The following is a 21,223-nucleotide window of genomic DNA, read 5'->3' on the forward strand; positions in this document are numbered from 1 at the left end:
CCCAATGTATGCCACTTACCGACATCTTGACGATTATGTCATTCCAAAGCTGCCCCAGTCAAACTCTCACTGAAATATGCCATCAAAAAATCATCTTTCTCGCCAACACTTCTCATTTCACTGCAATAATCCCTCAAATGGGCTATCGGATCTCCACACCCATCATACAAGTTAAACTTTGACACTTTAAACCCCGCAGGCAGGCGAATGTCAGGGAACATACACAACTCTTTGTAAGACATGTTAACCTGGTCTCTCATCCTTTGCATGTTCTTTAAGGACTGTTCTATGCTTTTCAGCTTCCTGGATATCTCATCTCGACCTTTTTTTATTGTGACTTTTTCATTTTCAGCATGAAGCTCCTCCCGAGGTCTCTTCTTGTATGAGTCAGGAACCTTGTGGGCAACCTCTGCGGGGTAGTATTAGGCGTCATGAGCTTTGAGTGGATATTCATTGTTGGGAATGACGGATATGACAGGAGGACAATTTTGGGGAGAGGTAATTGGAGGATGAGTGACGGAGCTACTAGGGTAGTTGGGAAAGCTGTGATAAATGGGTGGATCTGGAGAGTATGGAGGATCATCTGGCACTATGACCGGAATTTGGGTAAGGGTAGCATCTAAGAAGCTAGGTGGTGCCTTCCCAATCATCCAGGCCTGATACATGTCCATCATGTGTTGTCTTAACATCCTTACCTCATCAGCCAAACCAGTGTCCTGTTCAACCAACTGCTTTCGGGCACCGGTATCAACCAACCCGATTCTATTGTCGTCTGCCATTGCCTTTCGACCTTATGTTGTAGAGAAGAATTACCACTTTAAGAACCACAAACCAACCACCTTTCTCCTATGAAGATATCAAAAGGAACAAAATGGGGTCATCCCGTTAGCGTTAGGGCATTTAATAGATAGGCAACCGCACATTGGGGATGCAATGCACCTAAGCAACAATTAACGGTTCTAGAATGACTTCAAGGGTCACAAGGTCACTTGGCATCATCCCGATTTTGTTCATTTCAATCTTCCCTTTTCTATATTTTTTAGCATTTCTTGGCTTGCTCATTTTCCTTCCTCTTTTTTTTTTCTAATTATCACTCTTTTCTTTCCTCTCATTTCTCATGTCCCATAATTTCACCATTTTTTTTCTTCTCCCTTTTTTTCTCTTTTTCTTTTTAAAAAAAATGATTCGATCGAACGCTATGTAGGTTGCCTACGTATCATGACCCCGCATGAATCAGATCTTTTGCGTAGTTCTGGAAGATCGAGAATAAAGTAAACAAACTGACGTTCTATTTTTTTCTTCTTTTTTACCTTAATGACTACTCTGATGAGAAAAGAGAAATGAAACAAGCAAATCTTTTTTCTAGACTGAATATTCTATAACCTACTCTAAACTCAAGCTTAATGAGCATGTCTTTGTTTTATTTTTTTTCTTTTTGAAACAAATAATCTATGAGAAATTATTAAGGAAAAAAACTCTACAAGAGAAAAATATTTTTGATTCTTTTTTTAGGAAGAAAATCTAAAGAATAAACCAAAGAAAAATATTTTGAATTTTCACTTGATATCCTGAAGAAAAGATTTCGAAACAAGAAATGAAAAAGATAAAAACTATTTTTGGATTTGAATTTTTGATTACCTAAGGAAGAAACTCTGAAAATAACCAAAGAAAAAGTATTTTTTTCTATATACAATATCCTAAAGTTCTAATGAAAATAAGAAAAGGTTTTTTTTTAATTTTTCATCAATTTCCCAAAGAAGCACCTCCAAAGAAAATCATTTTTGGATTTTTGGAACTAAAATCTTAAAGAAAACTTTTAAAGAGGTATTAAAAGAAAAATCTCTTTTTTTTTTGAATTTTTAGTCCTAATATACGAAAGGAAATATAAAGGCAATTTTTATTTTGAGTTCTAGACATTAATTTCCTAAATGAAAAACCACAAAAGATTTTTGAACTTCTAGAGTTAGTATTCTAAAGAAACATCTAATAAAAATATAAAAACGCAAAATTTCTTTTTTTTTGGGTTTTTGATTTATTACCCTTTTTTTCAAATACAAAATAAGAAATACAATAACAAAAAACTAGATATTACTGTACAAAACTAGAAGGTAAAAGATGACATAAAATAAAAACAGACTCAACAAAAAAAAATCTCCTTAAGCAACTCCTGGATGAGCGATCCTGACTAGATGGTCCCGGGGTGTCTGTCATACTCAAACTCCAGTAAATAGACCCACACCTGTATGAGAAAACTTTAACCAACACTATGTGACATAATAACACTCCTTGTTAGACACATGCAAGACATGATTGAGGTTATTTTTGCAAAATGACTTATTCGGCCAAAAGATGGCTAGAAGTGCAAAATTTTGGCTAAGACCCCGCAAGGCCAAGAACCTAAGATTTACCAGGAAGACCGGACCCTATGTAGGTTGTCTACGTATCACGCCCTGAAAGACAAGAATCAGGTATGCGTAGTTCGGGCAGATTGGATACGGGCGAGAATTAAAACAAAAACAACTAATTTAGAGAAAATATATTTTTTACCTTTTCCTTGAAAATGATGAAACATGCAACATATTTTTTTTTGGATTTTCTTTTTCATTTTTTTTATTTTTGATTTTTCGGAAAATGATGAAAAAGTGCAAAATCTTTTTTTTTTTTGAATTTTCAAGCTCTTTTTTTTTCTTAACAAAAATGTGACAGAAAACATAATTAGGCCCCACTCTCTTTATCTTCACACTTCACCCTCTCTTTTTCCTTTTTTTTCTTTTTTTTTTAATTTGCCCTCAACTATCATTGGTCTGCCAAATGACCCTTTTACCCTTGAAGAAATGCAACATGTAGCACATAGGATGCATCAAGATGGTCTGTTATTTTGGGTACACCTGTCCTAGACGGACCCAACCACTGTGTTGAGTCCCCAAAGTCAGATGCACGTGATGCAAAACAAGCGTTCCTACTAGGGATTCGGCATGAAGCTATGTTATTCTAGGTTTAAAAACCTGGGTTTATTTGTTCTAGAACTGGTTTACCCGAGCGGACAACTCGAGCCGAGGGGGGCAACGTACCGGGAATACAGAAGCTTCACTGGCTTTGCAACTTGTCCGAGCCTCGTAACAATTTATATACAGTCCAAACAATATTAAAGCGGTAAAAAGCAACATTTAGAAGAAAGATTTTTGAGAAAACGGAATGAAAGAAAAAAAATAAAAGAAGATAACAATACAAACAATGGAAAAGAAAAAGTCGGGAATACCTACGAAATTGAACGGACAACCGACTTGGACCGATCTTTGAGGACTCTTCAAATTATGGCCGACATAGACCCTAATTGCGTGTTCTTGACTGAAAATATGCGATTAAGGTCAAATTCGACCTTAAATTCCCAACCATCTTGCCGGTTTGATTTTCTGGGGTTTTAGGGTTCACTCTAGATCTAATATTCGAGGAGTTCTGGGGGAATTTGAAGACAACGGAGTGGGGATTTGAGATGAGGGGAGTGAGGTGGTTCTAGGGTGTAATTTTGGGGCGGATTGGTGGCCGGGCGCCGCTGTAGGCGATTTCCGGCGGGTGGCTGGCGGTGGCGATTTAGAGAGACGAAGGGGTCTCTGGGAGTGCAAGGTGAGAGATGAAACGGGGAGGGGGGGGGTAGGCATTTGGGCATATAAATATTAAAAGGACCCTTACTTTCGGACAGTCCGATTAAATAAAATCAACGGTCCAGATCGAGGGGCCTTCAAACGGGGTCGTTTGGTCGATGTGGGGACTAGACCAGGTATGGAGTGGGTTTTGGGCTGGGTCGGGTGGGTATTTGGGAATTTTAATTGGACTGGGGGAAAATGAATTGATTTTGGCCCAAAACAGATTTTTCCTCTTCTATTTCCTTTTCCTTTTCAATTTTTTTTCTTTAATTTCTTTGTAAATTAAAATTAAAAAAATAAAGCTAAATTAATTCCTAATCCAAATTATCTAATCAAATTAATTATTACAAACAATACTTACTACGATTAATTAAAGCCAAATTAAAGGAAAACTACCAAAATTCAAGAATTAAAAAGCAAAAATAAACTATTTTTTGTGATTTTTCCAATTCTTATAAAACAACTAATTTACTACTTAATTCGAAAATACAAAGTTAAATACTAAATGAAAATGCAACATATTTTGTATTTTTCATTAATTAAATAAAATAACATGCACAGACAAATGCAGAAAATACCACAAAAATCCACAAAATTGCAAACAATGGGAAAAATTGTTTTGTTTTGAATTTGTGGTAGTAATTCGTATAGGGCAAAAATCACGTGCTCACAACTAGTATGGATTGCGGCTGAGGGTGCCGACGCCGAGGGAATTTTTTTTAGAGATGGTGGTGAAGAGGGTGGCGATAGTGACACTGAGTGAAAAGATAGCTGTCTGTTTTGACTATTGATCCAGGCCATATGTAATCTGCACCTATTTGCGCAGTGACTTTGTATAAAGAAGAATTTTTCGTTGTTATTCGCCTTGTACTTTCCTATGTTTTTTCTTTTCGCGACTTTGGTGCAAGGTAGATTCCCACGTGGCGAGTCCCGGTCTTTCTTTCCCTTTATATTTTCTGACGGCACTTGGCCTTAGAAAAATTTCGAATTTTCTTCGGTGATGGCTTGTAGCCTCGAGGATGCGGTTTCGAACTTTTATTGAAATATCAACCCGTTATTGTCTGATCAAGGTCGGACACTTCTTTTTGGCGAAGGATCATGGCCTTAGAGGGTATTATTTCGATCTCGTCGAAATATTGACCCGTCTTCGTTCGATTGAGGTCGAACCCTTCTTTTTAGCGAAGGGCTTTGGCCTAAAAGGGTGTTATTTCGAACGTATCGAAATAGTAACTCGTCGTCGCTCGATTGAGATCGAACTCTTCTTCTTGGCGGAGGCCCTTGGCCTTAAAGGGTGTTATTTCAAACTTGTCGAAATGTTAACCCGTCGTCATTTGATCAAGGTCGAACTCTTCTTCTTTGGCGGAGTCCCTTGGCCTTAAAGTGTATTATTTCGAACTTGTCGAAATTTTAACCCATCGTCGTTCGATCAAGGTCGAACTCTTCTTCTTTGGCGGAGGCCCTTGGCCTTAAAGGGTGTTATTTCGAACTTGTCGAAATATTAACCCGTCGTCGTTCGGTCGATGTCGAAATCTTCTTTTGGCGAAGGCCCTTGGCCTTAAAGAGTGTTATTTCGACTTATCGAAATGTTAACCCGTCGTCGTTTGATCGAGGTAGAACTCTTCTTTTGGCGAAGTCCCTTGGCCTTAAAGGGTTTTATTTCGAACATATCGAAATGGTAACCCGTTGTCGTTTGGTCGATGTCAAAATCTTCTTTTAGCAAAGGCCCTTGGACTTAAAGGGAGTTATTTCGACTTATCGAAATTTTAACCTGTTGTCATTCGATCGAGGTCAAACTCTTCTTCTTTTTTATTGAAGGCCCCTGGCCTTAAAGGGTGTTATTTCAAACTTGTTGAAATGTTAACCCGTCGTCGTTCGGTCGATGTTGAAATCTTCTTTTGGCGAAGGCCCTTGGCCTTAAAGGGTGTTATTTAGACTTATCGAAATGTTAACTCGTCGTTGTTCGATCGAGGTAGAACTCTTCTTTTGGCGAAGGCCCTTGGCCTTAAAGGGTGTTATTTCGAACTTGTCGAAATGTTAACCTGTCGTCGTTAGGTCGATGTCAAAATCTTCTTTTGACGAAGGCCCTTGGCCTTAAAGAGTGTTATTTCGACTTATTGAAATGTTAACCCGTCGTCATTCGATCTAGGTCCAACTCTTCTTTTTTTTGGCGAAGGCCCTTGGCCTTAAAGGGTGTTATTTCGAACTTGTCGAAATGTTAACCCATCGTCGTTCGGTTGATGTCGAAATATTCTTTTGGCAAAGGACCTTGCCTTAAAGGGTGTTATTTTGACTTATCGAAATGTTAACCCATCGTCGTTCGATTGAGGTCGAACTCTTCTTTTGGCGAAGGCCCTTGGCCTTAAAGGGTTTTATTTCAAGCGTATCGAAATAGTAACCTGTTGTCGCTCGATCGAGATCAAACTCTTCTTCTTGGCGGAGGCCCTTGGCCTTATAGGGTGTTATTTCAAACTTGTCAAAATGTTAACCCGTCGTTGTTCGGTTGATGTCGAAATCTTCTTTTGGTAAAGGCCCCTGGCCTTAAAGGGTGTTCCCTGGGGGAGTCCCAATTTGCTTAATTTTGCTTGTGCTGGGGAATATGATGCATTTCCTGAGGGAGTCCCAGTTCGATTAATTTTGCTTGCATTGGAGAATATGATTCCTTTCCTGTGGGAGTCCCAGTTCGATTAATTTTGCTTGCATTGGAGAATATGATGCCTTTCCTGGAGGAGTCCCAGTTCGCTTAATTTTGCTTGTATTGGAGAATATGATGTCTTTCCTAGGGGACTGCCCCTACTTTTATTCCACTTGGAGAAATAGTCAGTTAAAACAAAAATAAAAGCATTCGTTACCTTGGTTTGATCACGTTCCCTTCGTTGGTTGTGCTTTCCGTGGCCGCTACCAATTTGGCTTGATTGTCTGCTTTATTAAAGTTTTATGTCTACAATTGGGTTTGTTGTTGTAGAGGCTATGGAAATATGTTGATAGTTCCGAAAATTATTGGTCCTAAAAACTGAACCAAGAACCTTGATCGAGGTGGGATCTTCATGTAGTGGTTGAGTTTGAAATTGCTGAGGGAAGAGACAGCCTGTGACATACTCATGTACCCATAGACTTTGAGGCACATATTTTCTATTGGTGTTCCTAGCAGCAGGAGTGGGATAGAATGTGATGACATAATCAGCAAAAGCACAAGTGAAGGTGCTGGTTCCATCATCATACGCATAGCTGTAAGTGCGTGGGCATAAACTCTTGAAAGACTCCGAGTAATCCGTCGGCATGCATGTATCAGGCGTAGCATTGGGCCCACTACAACAATATCTCGGATCCCCAAACGCTTCACACGCGCTCTTGCGTGCAACGCACTCGCCGCCACCTTCGTCGTTGCCGGTACTCATCTTCTTCAGCTCGACCGGTGATGGCCCATTAAGGTCCACAACGCACCTAGTTGCGGTACAGTTCCCAGCGCCGACTCCATCTTGTGGGATCACTAGCATAGGCAAGTTATAACCATCCACAAGGCTAACGTCATAGAAATCAAGGCCACCGGCGTCGTCGAGAGTGAACTCTGCTAGTGTCGCCGATGGTACTACTCCGCCGGTGCACTCAAGTTTTCTGAAACCGCAATCACCTGTGATGCAAGTGAATTTACCTGTAGTTGAACCTTGGGAGCGAAAAATCCGACCCCATAATTAATCTGACCCACCCGCTGGAATTGAAACGGGCATGGCCTGTCCTCGATTTAGCTTAAGTCCAGTTGGAGAAAGCTGGGTAGTACCTGCGCCTTATAATATCCCCGGTGATAAGAAGTTGTTAACCCTTTTTTTGGATCAATGTGTTGTACTATTTCGTTTTCAATTGAAAATTACTTAACCAATCATCGCTTTTCAAAGTGACAATCTTGTGAGAATTTGTGTTTACAGAGCCACTAAACACGTCAACTTACAGAGGTCTTGAAAGAAGAAGTCATACAAAGGTAGTAGTATTCTAAATAAAGCTTATTCAAGTTGGCGCGAACAAGAGTAAAGAAACGGGAAGTAAGTGTTGTTTCAATTGTCTAGCATTTAGCATTTTCATTAGTCCTTGAAGCACAATATAAAATGTGAAACTATGCTGTTAATGATTTCTGACAATAAGCAGCGAGCAATTAAAAAGATTTACTTATATCATTAATAATACGCAATAATTATTTAAACTATATATACTACTCCATGTGACTTCTGGTCTATTTTTTGTTATTTATTTTTCTTGCTTTGATTACATGATTTTAGCCTCATCTATTTACTGTTATCGAACGTATTTTTCTTTCTTCATTGATTGAGCCGCTATGAACGCCATTTCCACTGTAAGAACTAATACCTTCCACCGCAAATATCTCTCTTTATATTTAAATAATTTTTTCCCCTTTTATGTTTTCGTTTTATATTTTTTAGCTTCTAAAAATCTCCGATCTGCTTCATCCAAGCTCAGATCTATCTCTGTGGTAAGTTTCTAGCTCCAATTTGCTAAATCTTTTTCAACAGAGTTTTTCACTAGATTTCTTTTTCAGAATTAATTAATATTTTGAAAATATAAGCTCCGAACAACAGTTGACTTGTGTCGTCTTCTTCTGTTGCAACTAATAAAAAAAATGATTTTTTCTATTTAACTAGTATAATTTCGATTTGTTTTAATTTATAGAATAATACTCATTATTTCTTAATTTATAGTAGTTATCAAGTGTTCTGGCAATATATTTCATTAGATATTTGTGTAGTTCTCTGCTTTTTCCCTACATTTCCTCTACTACTATCAGGGCTACACCAGTGGTAGCAGTGACAACCCTTTTTGGTTTTTGGGTCGTGGTATTTCTATGTTTTCAGGGAAATTCTCGAAGTTGTGGAGACAAGTTGGGCGCACGAGCACTAGCAAAGGAGAGCAACCAGGACGAGCATCCGCAACGGGCGGTGATAAGCGGTGCGTGAGTGTGAAACTACATCAAGTACAACAAACCAAGACAGGTTTGGTTTTCGGGAGTTGGTACCTCCCGTTCTACTATTTCCCTTTTGGTGTTAGCTAAATTGATGCTACTTTGGTTCACAATAGTTCAATTATTCAACTAGTGTACTTGTAGTCACTTGTTTCCTTCTAGTTTGATTCGTTGTTCATTGTGACTAGTAAGTCTTCTTGATATTTGTCGTAGGTGTAGTGGCTGCAATCTGGGATGATAGATTAAGGGCATGTCCTCGGGTGGGGCAGAGTGTGGGGACGGGGTCAGGGTGTGGGATGAGAGGTAAGGGAGGTAGACGGGGCAAGGGAGCCTATAGGTTGAGAATCGGGTCATGGAACATAGGTTCGCTAAAAAGTAAGTCTATAGAGTTGCCGAAGATACTTCAGAAGAAGAAGATTAATATAGCGTGTGTCCAGGAGACTAGGTGGGTTGGATCGAGGGCGAAAAACATGGATGGGTATAAATTATGGTACTCTGGAGTCCTGAAGGGTAAGAATGGAGTGGGTATCCTGGTAGATAACCATCTTAGAGAGTCGGTGGTAGAGGTCAGGCGGGTGAATGATAGACTAATGACTATTAAATTAGTGGTGGGTGAGTGCACTTTAAATATTGTTAGCGCGTACACGCCACAAGTAGGCTTGGATGAGGATATTAAAAGGCATTTTTGGGAGGGGTTGGATGACATCGTTCGTAGTATTCCGCCTTTGGAGAGGTTATTCATAGGAGGAGATTTCAATGGTTGTATTGGGTCGTCTGTAGTTGGTTATACTGAGGTGCATGGCGGCTTTGGTGTCGGGGAGCGGAACGGAGGGGGCACTTCACTATTGGACTTTGCCAAGGCATTCGATCTAGTGATTGTGAACTCAAGTTTTCCGAAGCGGGATGAGCATTTGGTTAATTACAAAAGTTCGGTGGCGAAGACTCAGATTGACTATCTCCTCCTCAGGAGATGCGACAGAAGGTTGTGCGAAGATTGCAAAGTTATCCCAGGTGAGACTCTAGCAACACAACATAGGTTTTTGGTGATGGACATTGGTATTAGGATAAGGAGGAAAAAGAGGTCAGTACGAGGCTGTCCGAGGATTCGGTGGGGCGCCTTGACTAAGGATAAAACTCAGGAGTTGGAAGGAAGGTTATCGGCAATGGGAGCTTGGAGAAGTAGTGGGGACGCAAACACTATGTGGTCGACGACAGCTGATTGTATAAGGAAGACGGCGAGAGAGGTGTTAGGGATATCTTCGGGCCACACCGGTGGCCACAAAGGAGACCGGTGGTGGAATGCAGTTGTCCAAGATAAAGTGGAAGCGAAGAAGGCAGCGTACCTGCGGTTTGTAGGGAGCTCTGGAGAGGAGTAGAAGAGAGTGAACAGTGAGAGATAAGGTATCTAGGAAGGAGGCGAAGATGGCAGTAATGGAGGCTAAGACGACAATGTTTGCTCGTCTGTATGAGGAACTAGGGAACAAAGGAGGGGAGAAGAAGTTATTCCGACTCGCTAAGGTGAGAGAGAGGACAGCTCGGGATCTGGACCAAGTGAGGTGCATAAAAGATGATGATGGCAAAGTTTTGATGGGGGATGACCAGATTAAGAGGAGATAGCAGACCTACTTTCATAAACTTCTAAATGAAGAAGGGGATCAGGATATTGTGCTAGGTGAATTGAGGAATGCCAACAGCCCCCATGAATTAAGTTATTGTAGGGACATTGAGGTCGATGAGGTCATGGAGGCAATGCGTAAGATGAGGAGGGGCAGAGCTACCGGGCCAGACGAAATTCCGGTTGAACTTTGGAGGTGTGTGGGTAGAGCAGGCTTGAAATGGCTTATTGGGTTGTTTTATGTTATATTCAAGACTAATAAGATTCCTGAAGAGTGGAGGTGGAGTACAATGGTTCCGCTGTATAAGAACAAAGGCGATGTTCAGAGCTGTAACAACTATATGAGTATCGAATTACTGAGTCATACCATGAAAGTCTGAGAGAGTGTGGTAGAAATGAGAGTGCGAAGGACGATGTCTGTTTCAGATAACCAGCTCGGGTTCATGCCAGGGCGATCTACCACAGAAGCTATCCACCTTATTAGGAGGATGATGGAACAATACAGGGATAAGAAGAAGGATCTCCACATGGTGTTTATCGATCTAGAGAAAGCGTACGACAAGTTTCCTAGGGAGGTCCTATGGAGATGCCTAGAGGTTAAAGGGGTCCCGGTTGACTACATTAGGGTGATTAAAGACATGTATAATGGAGCTAAGACTAGGGTTAGGACAGTAGGAGGCGACTCCGACCATTTTCCGGTTGTTACAGGGTTGCACCAAGGGTCTGCGTTCAGCCCTTTCCTATTTGCCCTGGTGATGGATGCCATAACGCATCATATTCAAGGGGAGGTGCCATGGTGAATGCTATTTGTTGATGACATAGTCCTAATTGACGAGACACGACACGGCGTCAACGAGAGGCTAGAGGTTTGGAGATATGCCTTTGAGTCTAAAGGTTTCAGGCTGAGCAGGACGAAGACGGAATACCTCGAGTGCAAATTTGGGGCCGAGCCGTTGGAAGCAGGAGTGGAAGTGAGGCTCGAATCTCAAGTCATCCCTAAGAAGGGTAGTTTCAAGTACCTTGGGTCAGTTATTCAGGGGACCGGGGTGATCGACGAGGATGTCACACATCGTATAGGGGTGGGGTGGATGAAGTGGAGGTTAGAAACGGGAGTCTTGTGTGACAAGAAAGTGCCACCGTTACTAAAAGGTAAGTTTTATAGAGCAGTGGTTAGGCCTGCTATATTGTATGGGGCCGAGTGTTGGCCGGTTAAATATTCACACATCCAGAAGATGAAAGTAGCAAAGATGAGGATGCTGAGGTGGATGTGCAGCATACAAGGATGGACAAGATTAGGAATAAAGATATTCGAGAGAAGGTGGGTGTGGCCCCCATGGAGGACAAGATGCGGGAAGCAAGACTCAGATGGTTCGGGCACATTCAGAGGAGGAGCACTGATGCACCAGTGAGGAGGTGTAAGCGATTGGCTGTGGTGGGCACGAGGAGAGGTAGAGGGAGACCTAAGAAGTATTGAGGGGAGGTGATCAGGCAGGACATGGCACGACTTAGGATTTCTGAGGACATGGCCCTTGACAGGGAATTATGGAGGTCGAGCATTAAGGTTGTAGGTTAGAGGGTAGTTTGTGAATATTACTACAACGCACTAGAGTGAGACTATCAATTTAGGAGTTAGTCTTAGGATGCTACTGATCAGCTACTGATGCAAGCCTGTATCTGTTGGATATTAGTATACCTTACATCCTTTTCTCCATCCTTTTCGTATTTCCTATATTTCTTATATTGTTGTTATTTTTTATTTTATGTTATGTATTTTATGTTATTTATTATGAGTCTATTGATAGTACTAATATATTGTCTCTTGTTGCTCTCTTGAGCCGAGGGTCTCCTGGAAACAGCCTCTCTGCCCCTCGGGGTAGGGGTAAGGTCTGCGTACATATTACCCTCCCCAGACCCCACTTGTGGGATTACACTGGGATGTTGTTGTTATACTACTCCATGAATATCTTTCGAGGCCTCTTGTGGGGACTACAACTTTTGCTTTAGCGGTTTTGGGATAAAAGTAAAACCGCCCATTAGAAGAAGTTGGCAATGTTGAGTACTGAAATGAATGTCAGACGGACCACGTTGTCAGACCAAGTTATTTATAGAAAGTTTTTTGGACCGACGTTGGAGGGGGAACATAACACTGCAAAAGCGTAAGGTGAACAGATGTTGTAGCTGCCTCATTATTAACTAGAAGCTCCTTTAATACAACTCATAACAACTAGTGCCGCTTATTTGAGCGAGCAACTTATGGTAATAGATTGTAGGATTTACTTAATTCTTAATTCAATATCAGCAAATAGTAGAGGAACATAGTTGATAAGAAATAGAATCATTCCATTGGTCAATGGTGAGTCATTATTCTCTTTTAAGAGAGATTTTTACCAAAAGACTCTTGCAAGTCTCCTTTTAAGACCGTAACCTGAGACTTTTTAATCAAAAGGATTATGTAATTCTTAATCTAGAGGAAACTAAAATTTTAACTAGAAAGTCCCCTAGACGGCGCCAAATTGTTTGACTCAAAAGATGTTAAAACCTTTTTGAACAAATCAATCAAAGATGAAAGGGTAATCCTAGTTAAAGATAATTAACTCTAGATTCGATATGAGTAATATGAATAGAAAAACATAGTCGAATATAAATATTGACTGGGATTATGGCCAGATTTAATAGCATAAATAAAGATGCATTAAGTAACATTAAGTGGTAATAACATGTAAATAGAGGAAAAGATTCACCCAATTCGAGTGAGACGAATCTTCTTTCATTTGATAAAGACAAATGATAGACAAATGCAAGAACCTTAGGACCCCTTTTGGATTCGATGAAGATATGTGATTACAGATCCTCCAGAGAGATGTGTTTACATATTTTCTAGAGAGAGGCAGAGGGAGAGAGAGAGCCTCTTTTTGGGAAGTCCTCCTCTCCTATATATATAAGGGGGTGTCCATACAAAATCTTAAAAAGGTACAATTTAAAGGGAATATTCGGTAATATTTCTTTTGAGTATTCCAAAGCAAACTAGCTGTTTCATCACTGCCAGACCTCGACCTTATTTATGAGTGTCCGACCTCTGCCTTAATTATGATTATCCGACATCGGCCTTAATTATGATTATCCGACCTCGGCCAATTAATGACTGTCCGACCACGGTTTATCCGACCTTCGCCTTATATTTCTGCGTGCCGAATTTCTCTGATCTAATTTTGACCCATACATTACCCTTGTCTTCCAATTCCCTCTGCCTCTCCCCACTGATCTCCAGGATCCGATCATTTTCCAAATCGACCTTCACCTCTTCTTTCCTTAGCCGAGGGACGTCAGCCTTGAATATATGTGCATTTATGGTCTCTTTCCAGTCTATACTCACGGGAGCAAACGATGTCGTATCAGATGACGATGATGGGAAGTTTGAACAGAATTGGTCCGAAAGAGAACGGAAGTTGCTGTTTAATGGCCATCCCTTGAATGGTCCCAAGCGTCGAGAGAAAATGGATTGAAGACATTGGATCGACTGCCAAACAAACTTGGGATGATTGGTCGAAATTGCAATATTTAGTAGCTTTTCTTCGGATTCTATGGTGTTAGTGATGGGAGTGGGCGTTATATTTAAGCGTGGATTAATTTCCCACACTCGGGAGAGTTCCACTTTAAGAATGTTCTGAAGTCACTACAGTACACGGTGTTGGCTAATTGCTCAAAAGGACTAAAACCTGTACTATTTCTATTTTACCTCATATCTTTCTTAGTTTTCCCTTCCATTTAGCTTTTTATTTGTTAGTACTAGTTTTTATTTTCTAAATAAGCAAGCATTTCCTCCTTTATTGCTTCTTCCTTAGAGGGTGTTTGGATAAGCTGGTCAAACTATAAGCATCTTTTGGCTTATGTACGTGTTTGGTAAACATCCAAAATACTTATAAGTCAAGTTCTTATAAGCTAAAATCAGTCATAAGTCATAAGTTGATCACCCCCAACATATGGCTTTTAAGCTTATAAGTATTTTTAGTTTGACCAAAGTTTTTACTATTTTATCCTTAATAATATTTTTTAATTCACAAAATATTTTCCCAAAATAAATTTCCTAACTTTCGGTTTATTTCATATTCGTTGTTCATCTTTTATTTAAAAAAAAAAAAAACCTTTTCATTTATAATCTTTTATAAAGTTTTAAAGGGTATTTTGGTCATTATAATAAAATAACAGCTTATCAGCACTTTTCTACCAAAAATATTAACTTCTTATTATCAGTTTCAACACGTCTATCCAAACACGTAAATGCTTATTTAAAAAATCAGTTTCAACATTTAAAATGCTTTTAAACACTTCAAGCTTATCATCTATTTACAATAAGCTAATCCAAACGGGCTCTTATTGTTGAGGGTTCATTATATTTAGATATCTGCTATGCAAAAGAAACATTAATGCGACAATAATTTTTATTTTTATTAATTTTACAACTAACATTAATGCCAATTACCCTCTCACGGCTTCAAATAAAATCAAGGCCAGAATTGGCAAACATATGGTAACATGTTTTGGCACTTTAGAGGTGAAGTAATGTTAGTTTACAATAGAACTACTACTTGAAATTTCACAAAGCATGCTCAGCTATTATATTTAAATATATCATATTTATATGTATAACAATGATGAGTTTACAACACCTTAGTTTTATGTTTTAATAATTTAACAAATTTACTGTCAAAGAACCAAATAAGGGACCTGACACACTTAGTAAACAACTCAATTAATGGACTCAAGCTAAGTTGAGTTGTTATGGCTTCAGAAGATAAGGAATCAACACAGGGACCTGATCCCTTTGGGTTTCCCTGACAACAGTACAAAGTCAACTGTCTACAGCTTGAAAGCGACTGCTTGTTACACTGTACACGAAAATAATGCAACATAGTACAACAGTACCCCCATTGACCAACCATGTGATTACATCATTCAAGTGATGTCATCCAAGTTGTATTAAAAAAGAGTATTACAACAAAACATCACTTGAACATTTGAGAATTCATTCAAGCACTCCAACCGTCACTCTATCAAGCATTCAATTCTCAAGTGCATCAAGAACAAAGTACAACGCTACTACGGACCAGTTCCTACAACAAGTCTTTTGTATTTCTTTAGTTGAGTTGTAACTTTGTAATTGTTCTTCATTGTAATTCCTACTTTGCTTATCTAGAAGCTTTAATTATGAACCTCTTGTAAACTATAAACCTTCACTGTTTGTGTCGTGACTAGAGTTAGTCATGAGTTGAAGTCTTTGTAATAGGTGTATTGCAAAGTGGTTTGTAATAGATGTATTATAAGTTAGTGGGAGATTAAGAGTTTAATTCCTAAATTGCATAGGTTGTAATCTAAAGTTTGCTCATAGTGAAGTTGAAATACTACCAGTGTAGGTCGCGATTTTTTATCCCCTTGATCAAGAATTTTTCTATGTAAAAGTTCCCTGTTCCATTTACTTACTGTTACATTAGCATTCTCTGTGGAAACCTATATAGGACCTGGTCTCTGTATAGTTTAGTGGACTCATATATTCTATCAATTGGTATCAGAGCGGGTTCTTTCTATCAGGTTAATACCTAGAAGGGATCCTCATGGCTGCTCCACCAAAATTCGAAGAGGGTCAATCTACATACAGACCACCCAGGTTCAATGGACAATACTATTGGTGGTGGAAGACAAGAATGCATGACTTTATCATGACAGAAGATTCTGAGTTGTGGGATGTTAATTGTGATGGTCCTTATGTCCCAACAAAGAAGGTCGAAGACCCTCCAGAGATGGTGCCAAAAACTAGGAAAGAATACAACGATGCAAATAGGAAAGCTGTTGAGAAAAACATTCATGCCAAGAAAATTTTGTGTATAGCATATGACCTGATGAACACAACAGGATCTCAGCCTGTCAATCTGCCAAGGAAATATGGGAAGCTTTACAAATAGCACACGAGGGAAACACTCAAGTAAACCAATCTAAGATTTACATGCTCACCATTGAGTATGACCTCTTCAAAATGACGGATGATGAATCCATTCAAGACATGCACACAAGATTCATGTCTATCATAAATGAGCTACACTCGCTTGGAGAAATTATTCCTAGGAACAAGCTCGTGAGAAAAATTTTCAGTGTTTTGCCTAGTTCATGGGAGAGTAAAGTGAATGCCATTACTGAAGCAAAGGATATACAGGCCCTAACTATAGATGAGCTAGTTGGAAATCTAAAAACCTACAAAATCAAGAAGTAGAAAGACAGTGAAAGAAGAGAACCAAAGAAGGAAAAGAACCTGGTACTCAAAGCTGAAAGCAATGACTCAAGTGAGGAGGACAGTGACATGTCTTACTTAACCAGAAGGTTTCAGAAGATGGTCCGAAGGAATAGAGGCATACCAAAGAGAGGTTGTTCCAGCAAACCTAAGAATTATGACCTTTGTCATAAATGTGGTAAGCTAGAGCATTTCATCAAAGATTGCCCTCTCCTGAAGTAAGAATACTTCAAGTACAACCTTGATAAAGCAACCAAGAGGAACCCAGTTTCTGATAAATGCTTCAAAAGAAAGAATGCTGCTGACAATGTTGTGAAGCAAGCTCTTACAACATGGGGAGATTCCTCCAGTAAGTCTGAAGAAGAAAATGATGTAGGTGATAGTTCTATGATGGCTGTTGAAAGTGAAGCAAATGAATATGATTCAATATTTGCCTTGATGGCTCAGTCAGACAATGATGAAGATGATGACAATGATAAGGTAAATTTCAGGAATGTTCAGAGAAATCTGAAATCCTACTCTCATAAGAAACTCTTGTCATTAACCAATGTATTAATTGATGCCTATCATAGTCTTGTAGATGATAAGAATGTCTTAACCATATATTTAGGAGATGTTGAACAAACTAGAGATGGCCTAGTAGTTTGTGTGGTTGATCTGAATGAAACCATAGGTAATCTGGAAAATGAAATGGAGGTTCTAACTGAGAATATTGCTAGTGTAGAACATGAAAGAGACGATTTGATGGTAGTAGCTGTTGAACTAAAAGAAACCATTGAAAATTTCTGTAAAGAAAAGAATGACTTAGTAGAGAAATTTGATGCCTTAGAGAAAGAAAGAGATGACCTCTTGATTGTGATTATAGAATTGAAGGAAACAATAGAGGAACTCAAAGTAGAATGTAGTCCTGGAAATTTTGAGAAAAGGGAAAGAAGTTGCTAGTGAAGCACATATTAGGCTTGAAAACGAGTTAAATGCTGTAAAAATTAGTTTATGTGCTGAACTTGAGAAAAATAGACAACTTCAAGCAGAATTGGGAAGAGTAAAAAATGATCTTGAGAAGTCTCTTAAGTGGACCTGGTCCTTGGATGCTATTACTGCCACGTACATTAACAATGGTGGAAACAGGCATGGAATAGGGTTTCAAAAGGAGAGAACTCCTTATAACCCTCATAGAAAGTATGTTACTGTACCTTATAATGGGTTGTGTACCCACTATGGGAACAATGGGCATTTCAAAGAAAATTGCCAAGCCATGGTTCAGTCTCTTAAGAAAAACAAAGTTTTTGCTGAGAGTAACTGCTGAAAACTAACCAAGTGCCACCCATAAAAAGTGCATGTTACCTGCATGGACTAGAAGAACACTTATTCATCCTCTTGTTTATTACAAGGGACCCAAACTTGCTTGGGTTCATAAATCTAGCACGTGATCTCCTTGTGCAGGGAACATTGAAATGAAGCAGTCAATAATGGTTCATGGATAGGGGATGCTCAAAGCACATGACTGGGAATACCATGGATTTTCTTTCACTAAAAGCCCTGCAAGGAGGGAGCGTATCCTTTTTTAATAGGAAAAGGGGGTAGATTCTTGGATTTGGAAAGATTGCAAAATCACTCACTCACTCAATTGAGAATTTGTACTATGTCAATAGTCTTAAGTACAGTCTCCTGAGTATTTCTCAAATATGTGAAAAAGGAAACATGTGAAGTTCTTGTCAAAGATATGCACAGTTACAAATCTAGTAACGGGTGAAGTGGTACTTGTGGCTAAAAGATCCAAGAATATCTATGTTGCTGATTTTGAGTCCTTACAAAGTGGTGATCTAAGTTGCTTGAAAGCAGTTGATGATAATGCTGAACTATGGCACAGAAGACTGGGGAATGCAAGTTTCTCTCTACCGAATAAGCTAGTTTAGAAGGACCTGGTTCGTGGTCTGCCCAAGTCAATGTTCATGGAGCATAAAGTTTATGATGCCTGCGCCAGAGGGAAGCATGTGAAATCTTCATTCAAGGCAAAGAAGGATGTCAGCACCTCAAAACCACTTGATCTCCTTCATATGGATCTATGTGGTCCTACGAGAGTGCAAAGTAGGGGAGGAAAAAGATACATTTTTGTGATAGTGGATGACTATTCCGGATTCACTTAGACTCTGTTCCTTAGAACAAAATATGAAACTTTTGAAGTTTTGTAGCCTTTGTGAAGAAAATTCAAGTGAAAATGGAATCAAAAGTAGCATTCATTAGACCAAATCATGGAACAGAATTTGACAATGCTACGTCTGATGATTTCTACAACGAGAATGGCATTGCCCACAACTTCTCAGCCCTTAGAACTCCACAACAAAATGGAATTGTGGAAAGGAAGAATAGAACCCTTGAAGAAATGGCAAGGACAATGCTGATCGATAGTGGGATTGCTAAGAACCTTTGGGCTGAAGCTATCAACACTGCCTGCTACTTGGTGAACAGGTGCATGATCAAGCCTCTCTTGAATAAAACTCCATATGAGTTTCTGAATGGAAGGAAGCCCAAGCTAACTCACCTAAGAACATTTGGGTGCAAATGCCATGTTCTCAACAATGGAAAAGATCAACTTGTAAAATTTGATAAAAAGAAGGAATCTTCTTGGGATACTCTTCTCAAAGTAAAGCTTACAAGGTGTACAATAAGCAAACTCAGTGTGTAGAGGATAGTGTATATGTAATCTTTGATGAGTCTTATATCTCCTTTGAGAAAAGCAACAAGGATGATCAAGATGGAGAGCCTATGCTAGTTCCAAGTAAGGTCATTGATATGGCAAATGGAAAGGCAGTATGATGAGTCAAGTAATGGAGACAAGTGAAGATAATGTTGTCTCTTCCTCATCAGTTGGAGAGGAACCAGGTACTACAATTACAACCACTGAAGCTGAAGAAAGAGTAGTTGATGCAGTTCAAAGTACTCCACATATAGCAAAAAGAAGGATACAAGGGAACCAGTCAAATTTACCCAGCTCCTCTACAAATGAAGCTCAAGCGCCCAACTGGAAAAACAAAAGCTTCCATCCTCTTGACAACATAATTACCCCTCTGGATTCAGGAGTGCAAACCAGATTAAAAGCCAGAAATTTGCCTTCTCAGCCTTTCTTTCCCAAATAGAGCCCAAAAACATTAAAGAAGCCTTAAAAAATGCAGACTGGATCACAACAATGCAAGATGAGTTGCATCAATTCAAAGGAACAAAGTGTGGCATCTGGTACCCAGACCCTCAGATTGCACCATCATAGGAACCAGGTGGGCATTCAGGAACAAGCTTGATGAACATGGGAACACTACAAGGAATAAGGCAAGGTTAGTTGTCTAGGGTTACAATCAGGAGGAAGGAATTGATTATGATGAGACTATTGCTCCGGATGCTCGCATGGAAGCTATCAGCATCCTCATTGCCTTTGCATCATATATGGAATTCACTCTGTTCTAAATGGATGTCAAAAGTGTCTTTCTGAATGATTTCCTCAAAGAAGAAGTCTATGTAAAGCAACCTCCATATTTTGAATGTCAGGAACACCCCGATCATATGTTCAAATTGGATAAGACACTATATGGATTGAAGCAGGCTCCTCGAGCTTGGTATGAAAGATTGTCAAAGTTTCTCTTAGAAAATGGCTTTACAAGAGGAAAAATTGACAACACTTTGTTTATTAAGAAACGAGGGAGGAACCTGCTCATTGTTCAGGTATACATTGATGATATCATTTTTGAGGCGACAACTGATTCACTATGTGAGGAATTTGCAAAACTCATGGGAAGTGAGTTTGAGATGAGCATGATGGGTGAGTTGTATTTCTTCTTGGGTCTTCAAGTGAAGCAGTCCACAAATGGAACATTCATCAGTCAGCAGATATATCAAGAGGCTTCTAAAAAGGTTTGATATGGAAGCATCAAAAGTGATTGACACTCCCATTGCCACTGCTACTCGACTGGACATCGATGAATCTGGATCTCCTGTAAATCAAACCATGTATAGAGGCATTATTGGGTCTCTTCTCTATCTCACTGCCAACAGGCTAGATATTGTCTTTAGTGTGGGACTATGGGTAAGGTTTCAATCAAATCCCAAGGAATCTCATCTGAAGGTTGCCAAGAAAATTTTGAGATATCTTAAGGGAACACAGGACCTGGTCCTGTACCACCCTTCAGGTGAAAATTTCAATCTCATTAGGTATGTTGATGCTAACTATGCAGGTTATCTTGTGGATAGGAAAAGCACATCTAAAATGACTCACTTTTTAGGCTCATGCCTCATCTTATGGGGCACAAGGAATTAGAATTCAGTTGCTCTTTCAACAGCTGAAGTAGAATATGTTGTTGCAGCTTCTTGTTGTGCTCAGCTCCTATGGATCAAACAACAATTGAAAGATTTTAGTGTGTACACTAACTGTGTGCCTCTTCTATGTAACAATAAAAATGCACTCAACATGGCCAAGAACCTGGTCCAACATAAAAGAACTAAACACATTGATGTGAGACATCATTTCTCTGAGACAATGTGGAGAAGGGGCTTATCTACATGAAGTTCTGTAGTACAAAAGACCAAATTGTAGATATTTTCACCAAAGCACTGAGCAGAGAAAATTTTGAGAGAAACGGGCTGGAACTGGGACTAATAAAGCCTAATTGAGAACCTGATTCGTACTATATGGCTATGAAAATCACATTCAAGTAAAATTAGCTAAAGTG

General features: G+C 39.4%; 1 protein-coding gene and 1 pseudogene across 1 annotated transcript; one reads left to right on the forward strand and one right to left on the reverse strand.

The window, feature by feature from the left end:
* Positions 1-6,568: 6,568 nt before the first annotated feature.
* On the reverse strand, positions 6,569-7,979 carry LOC104241803 (thaumatin-like protein 1b; annotated as a pseudogene).
* A 12,436-nt stretch (positions 7,980-20,415) lies between these two features.
* Positions 20,416-20,811, forward strand: LOC138887499 (uncharacterized mitochondrial protein AtMg00810-like). The gene has a single exon (XM_070169257.1). The coding sequence runs from the start codon at positions 20,416-20,418 to the stop codon at positions 20,809-20,811; it is 396 nt and encodes a 131-aa protein (XP_070025358.1).
* Positions 20,812-21,223: the final 412 nt, after the last annotated feature.

This window comes from Nicotiana sylvestris, chromosome 3, assembly GCF_000393655.2.
Source record: "Nicotiana sylvestris chromosome 3, ASM39365v2, whole genome shotgun sequence".
NCBI lineage: Eukaryota > Viridiplantae > Streptophyta > Magnoliopsida > Solanales > Solanaceae > Nicotiana > Nicotiana sylvestris.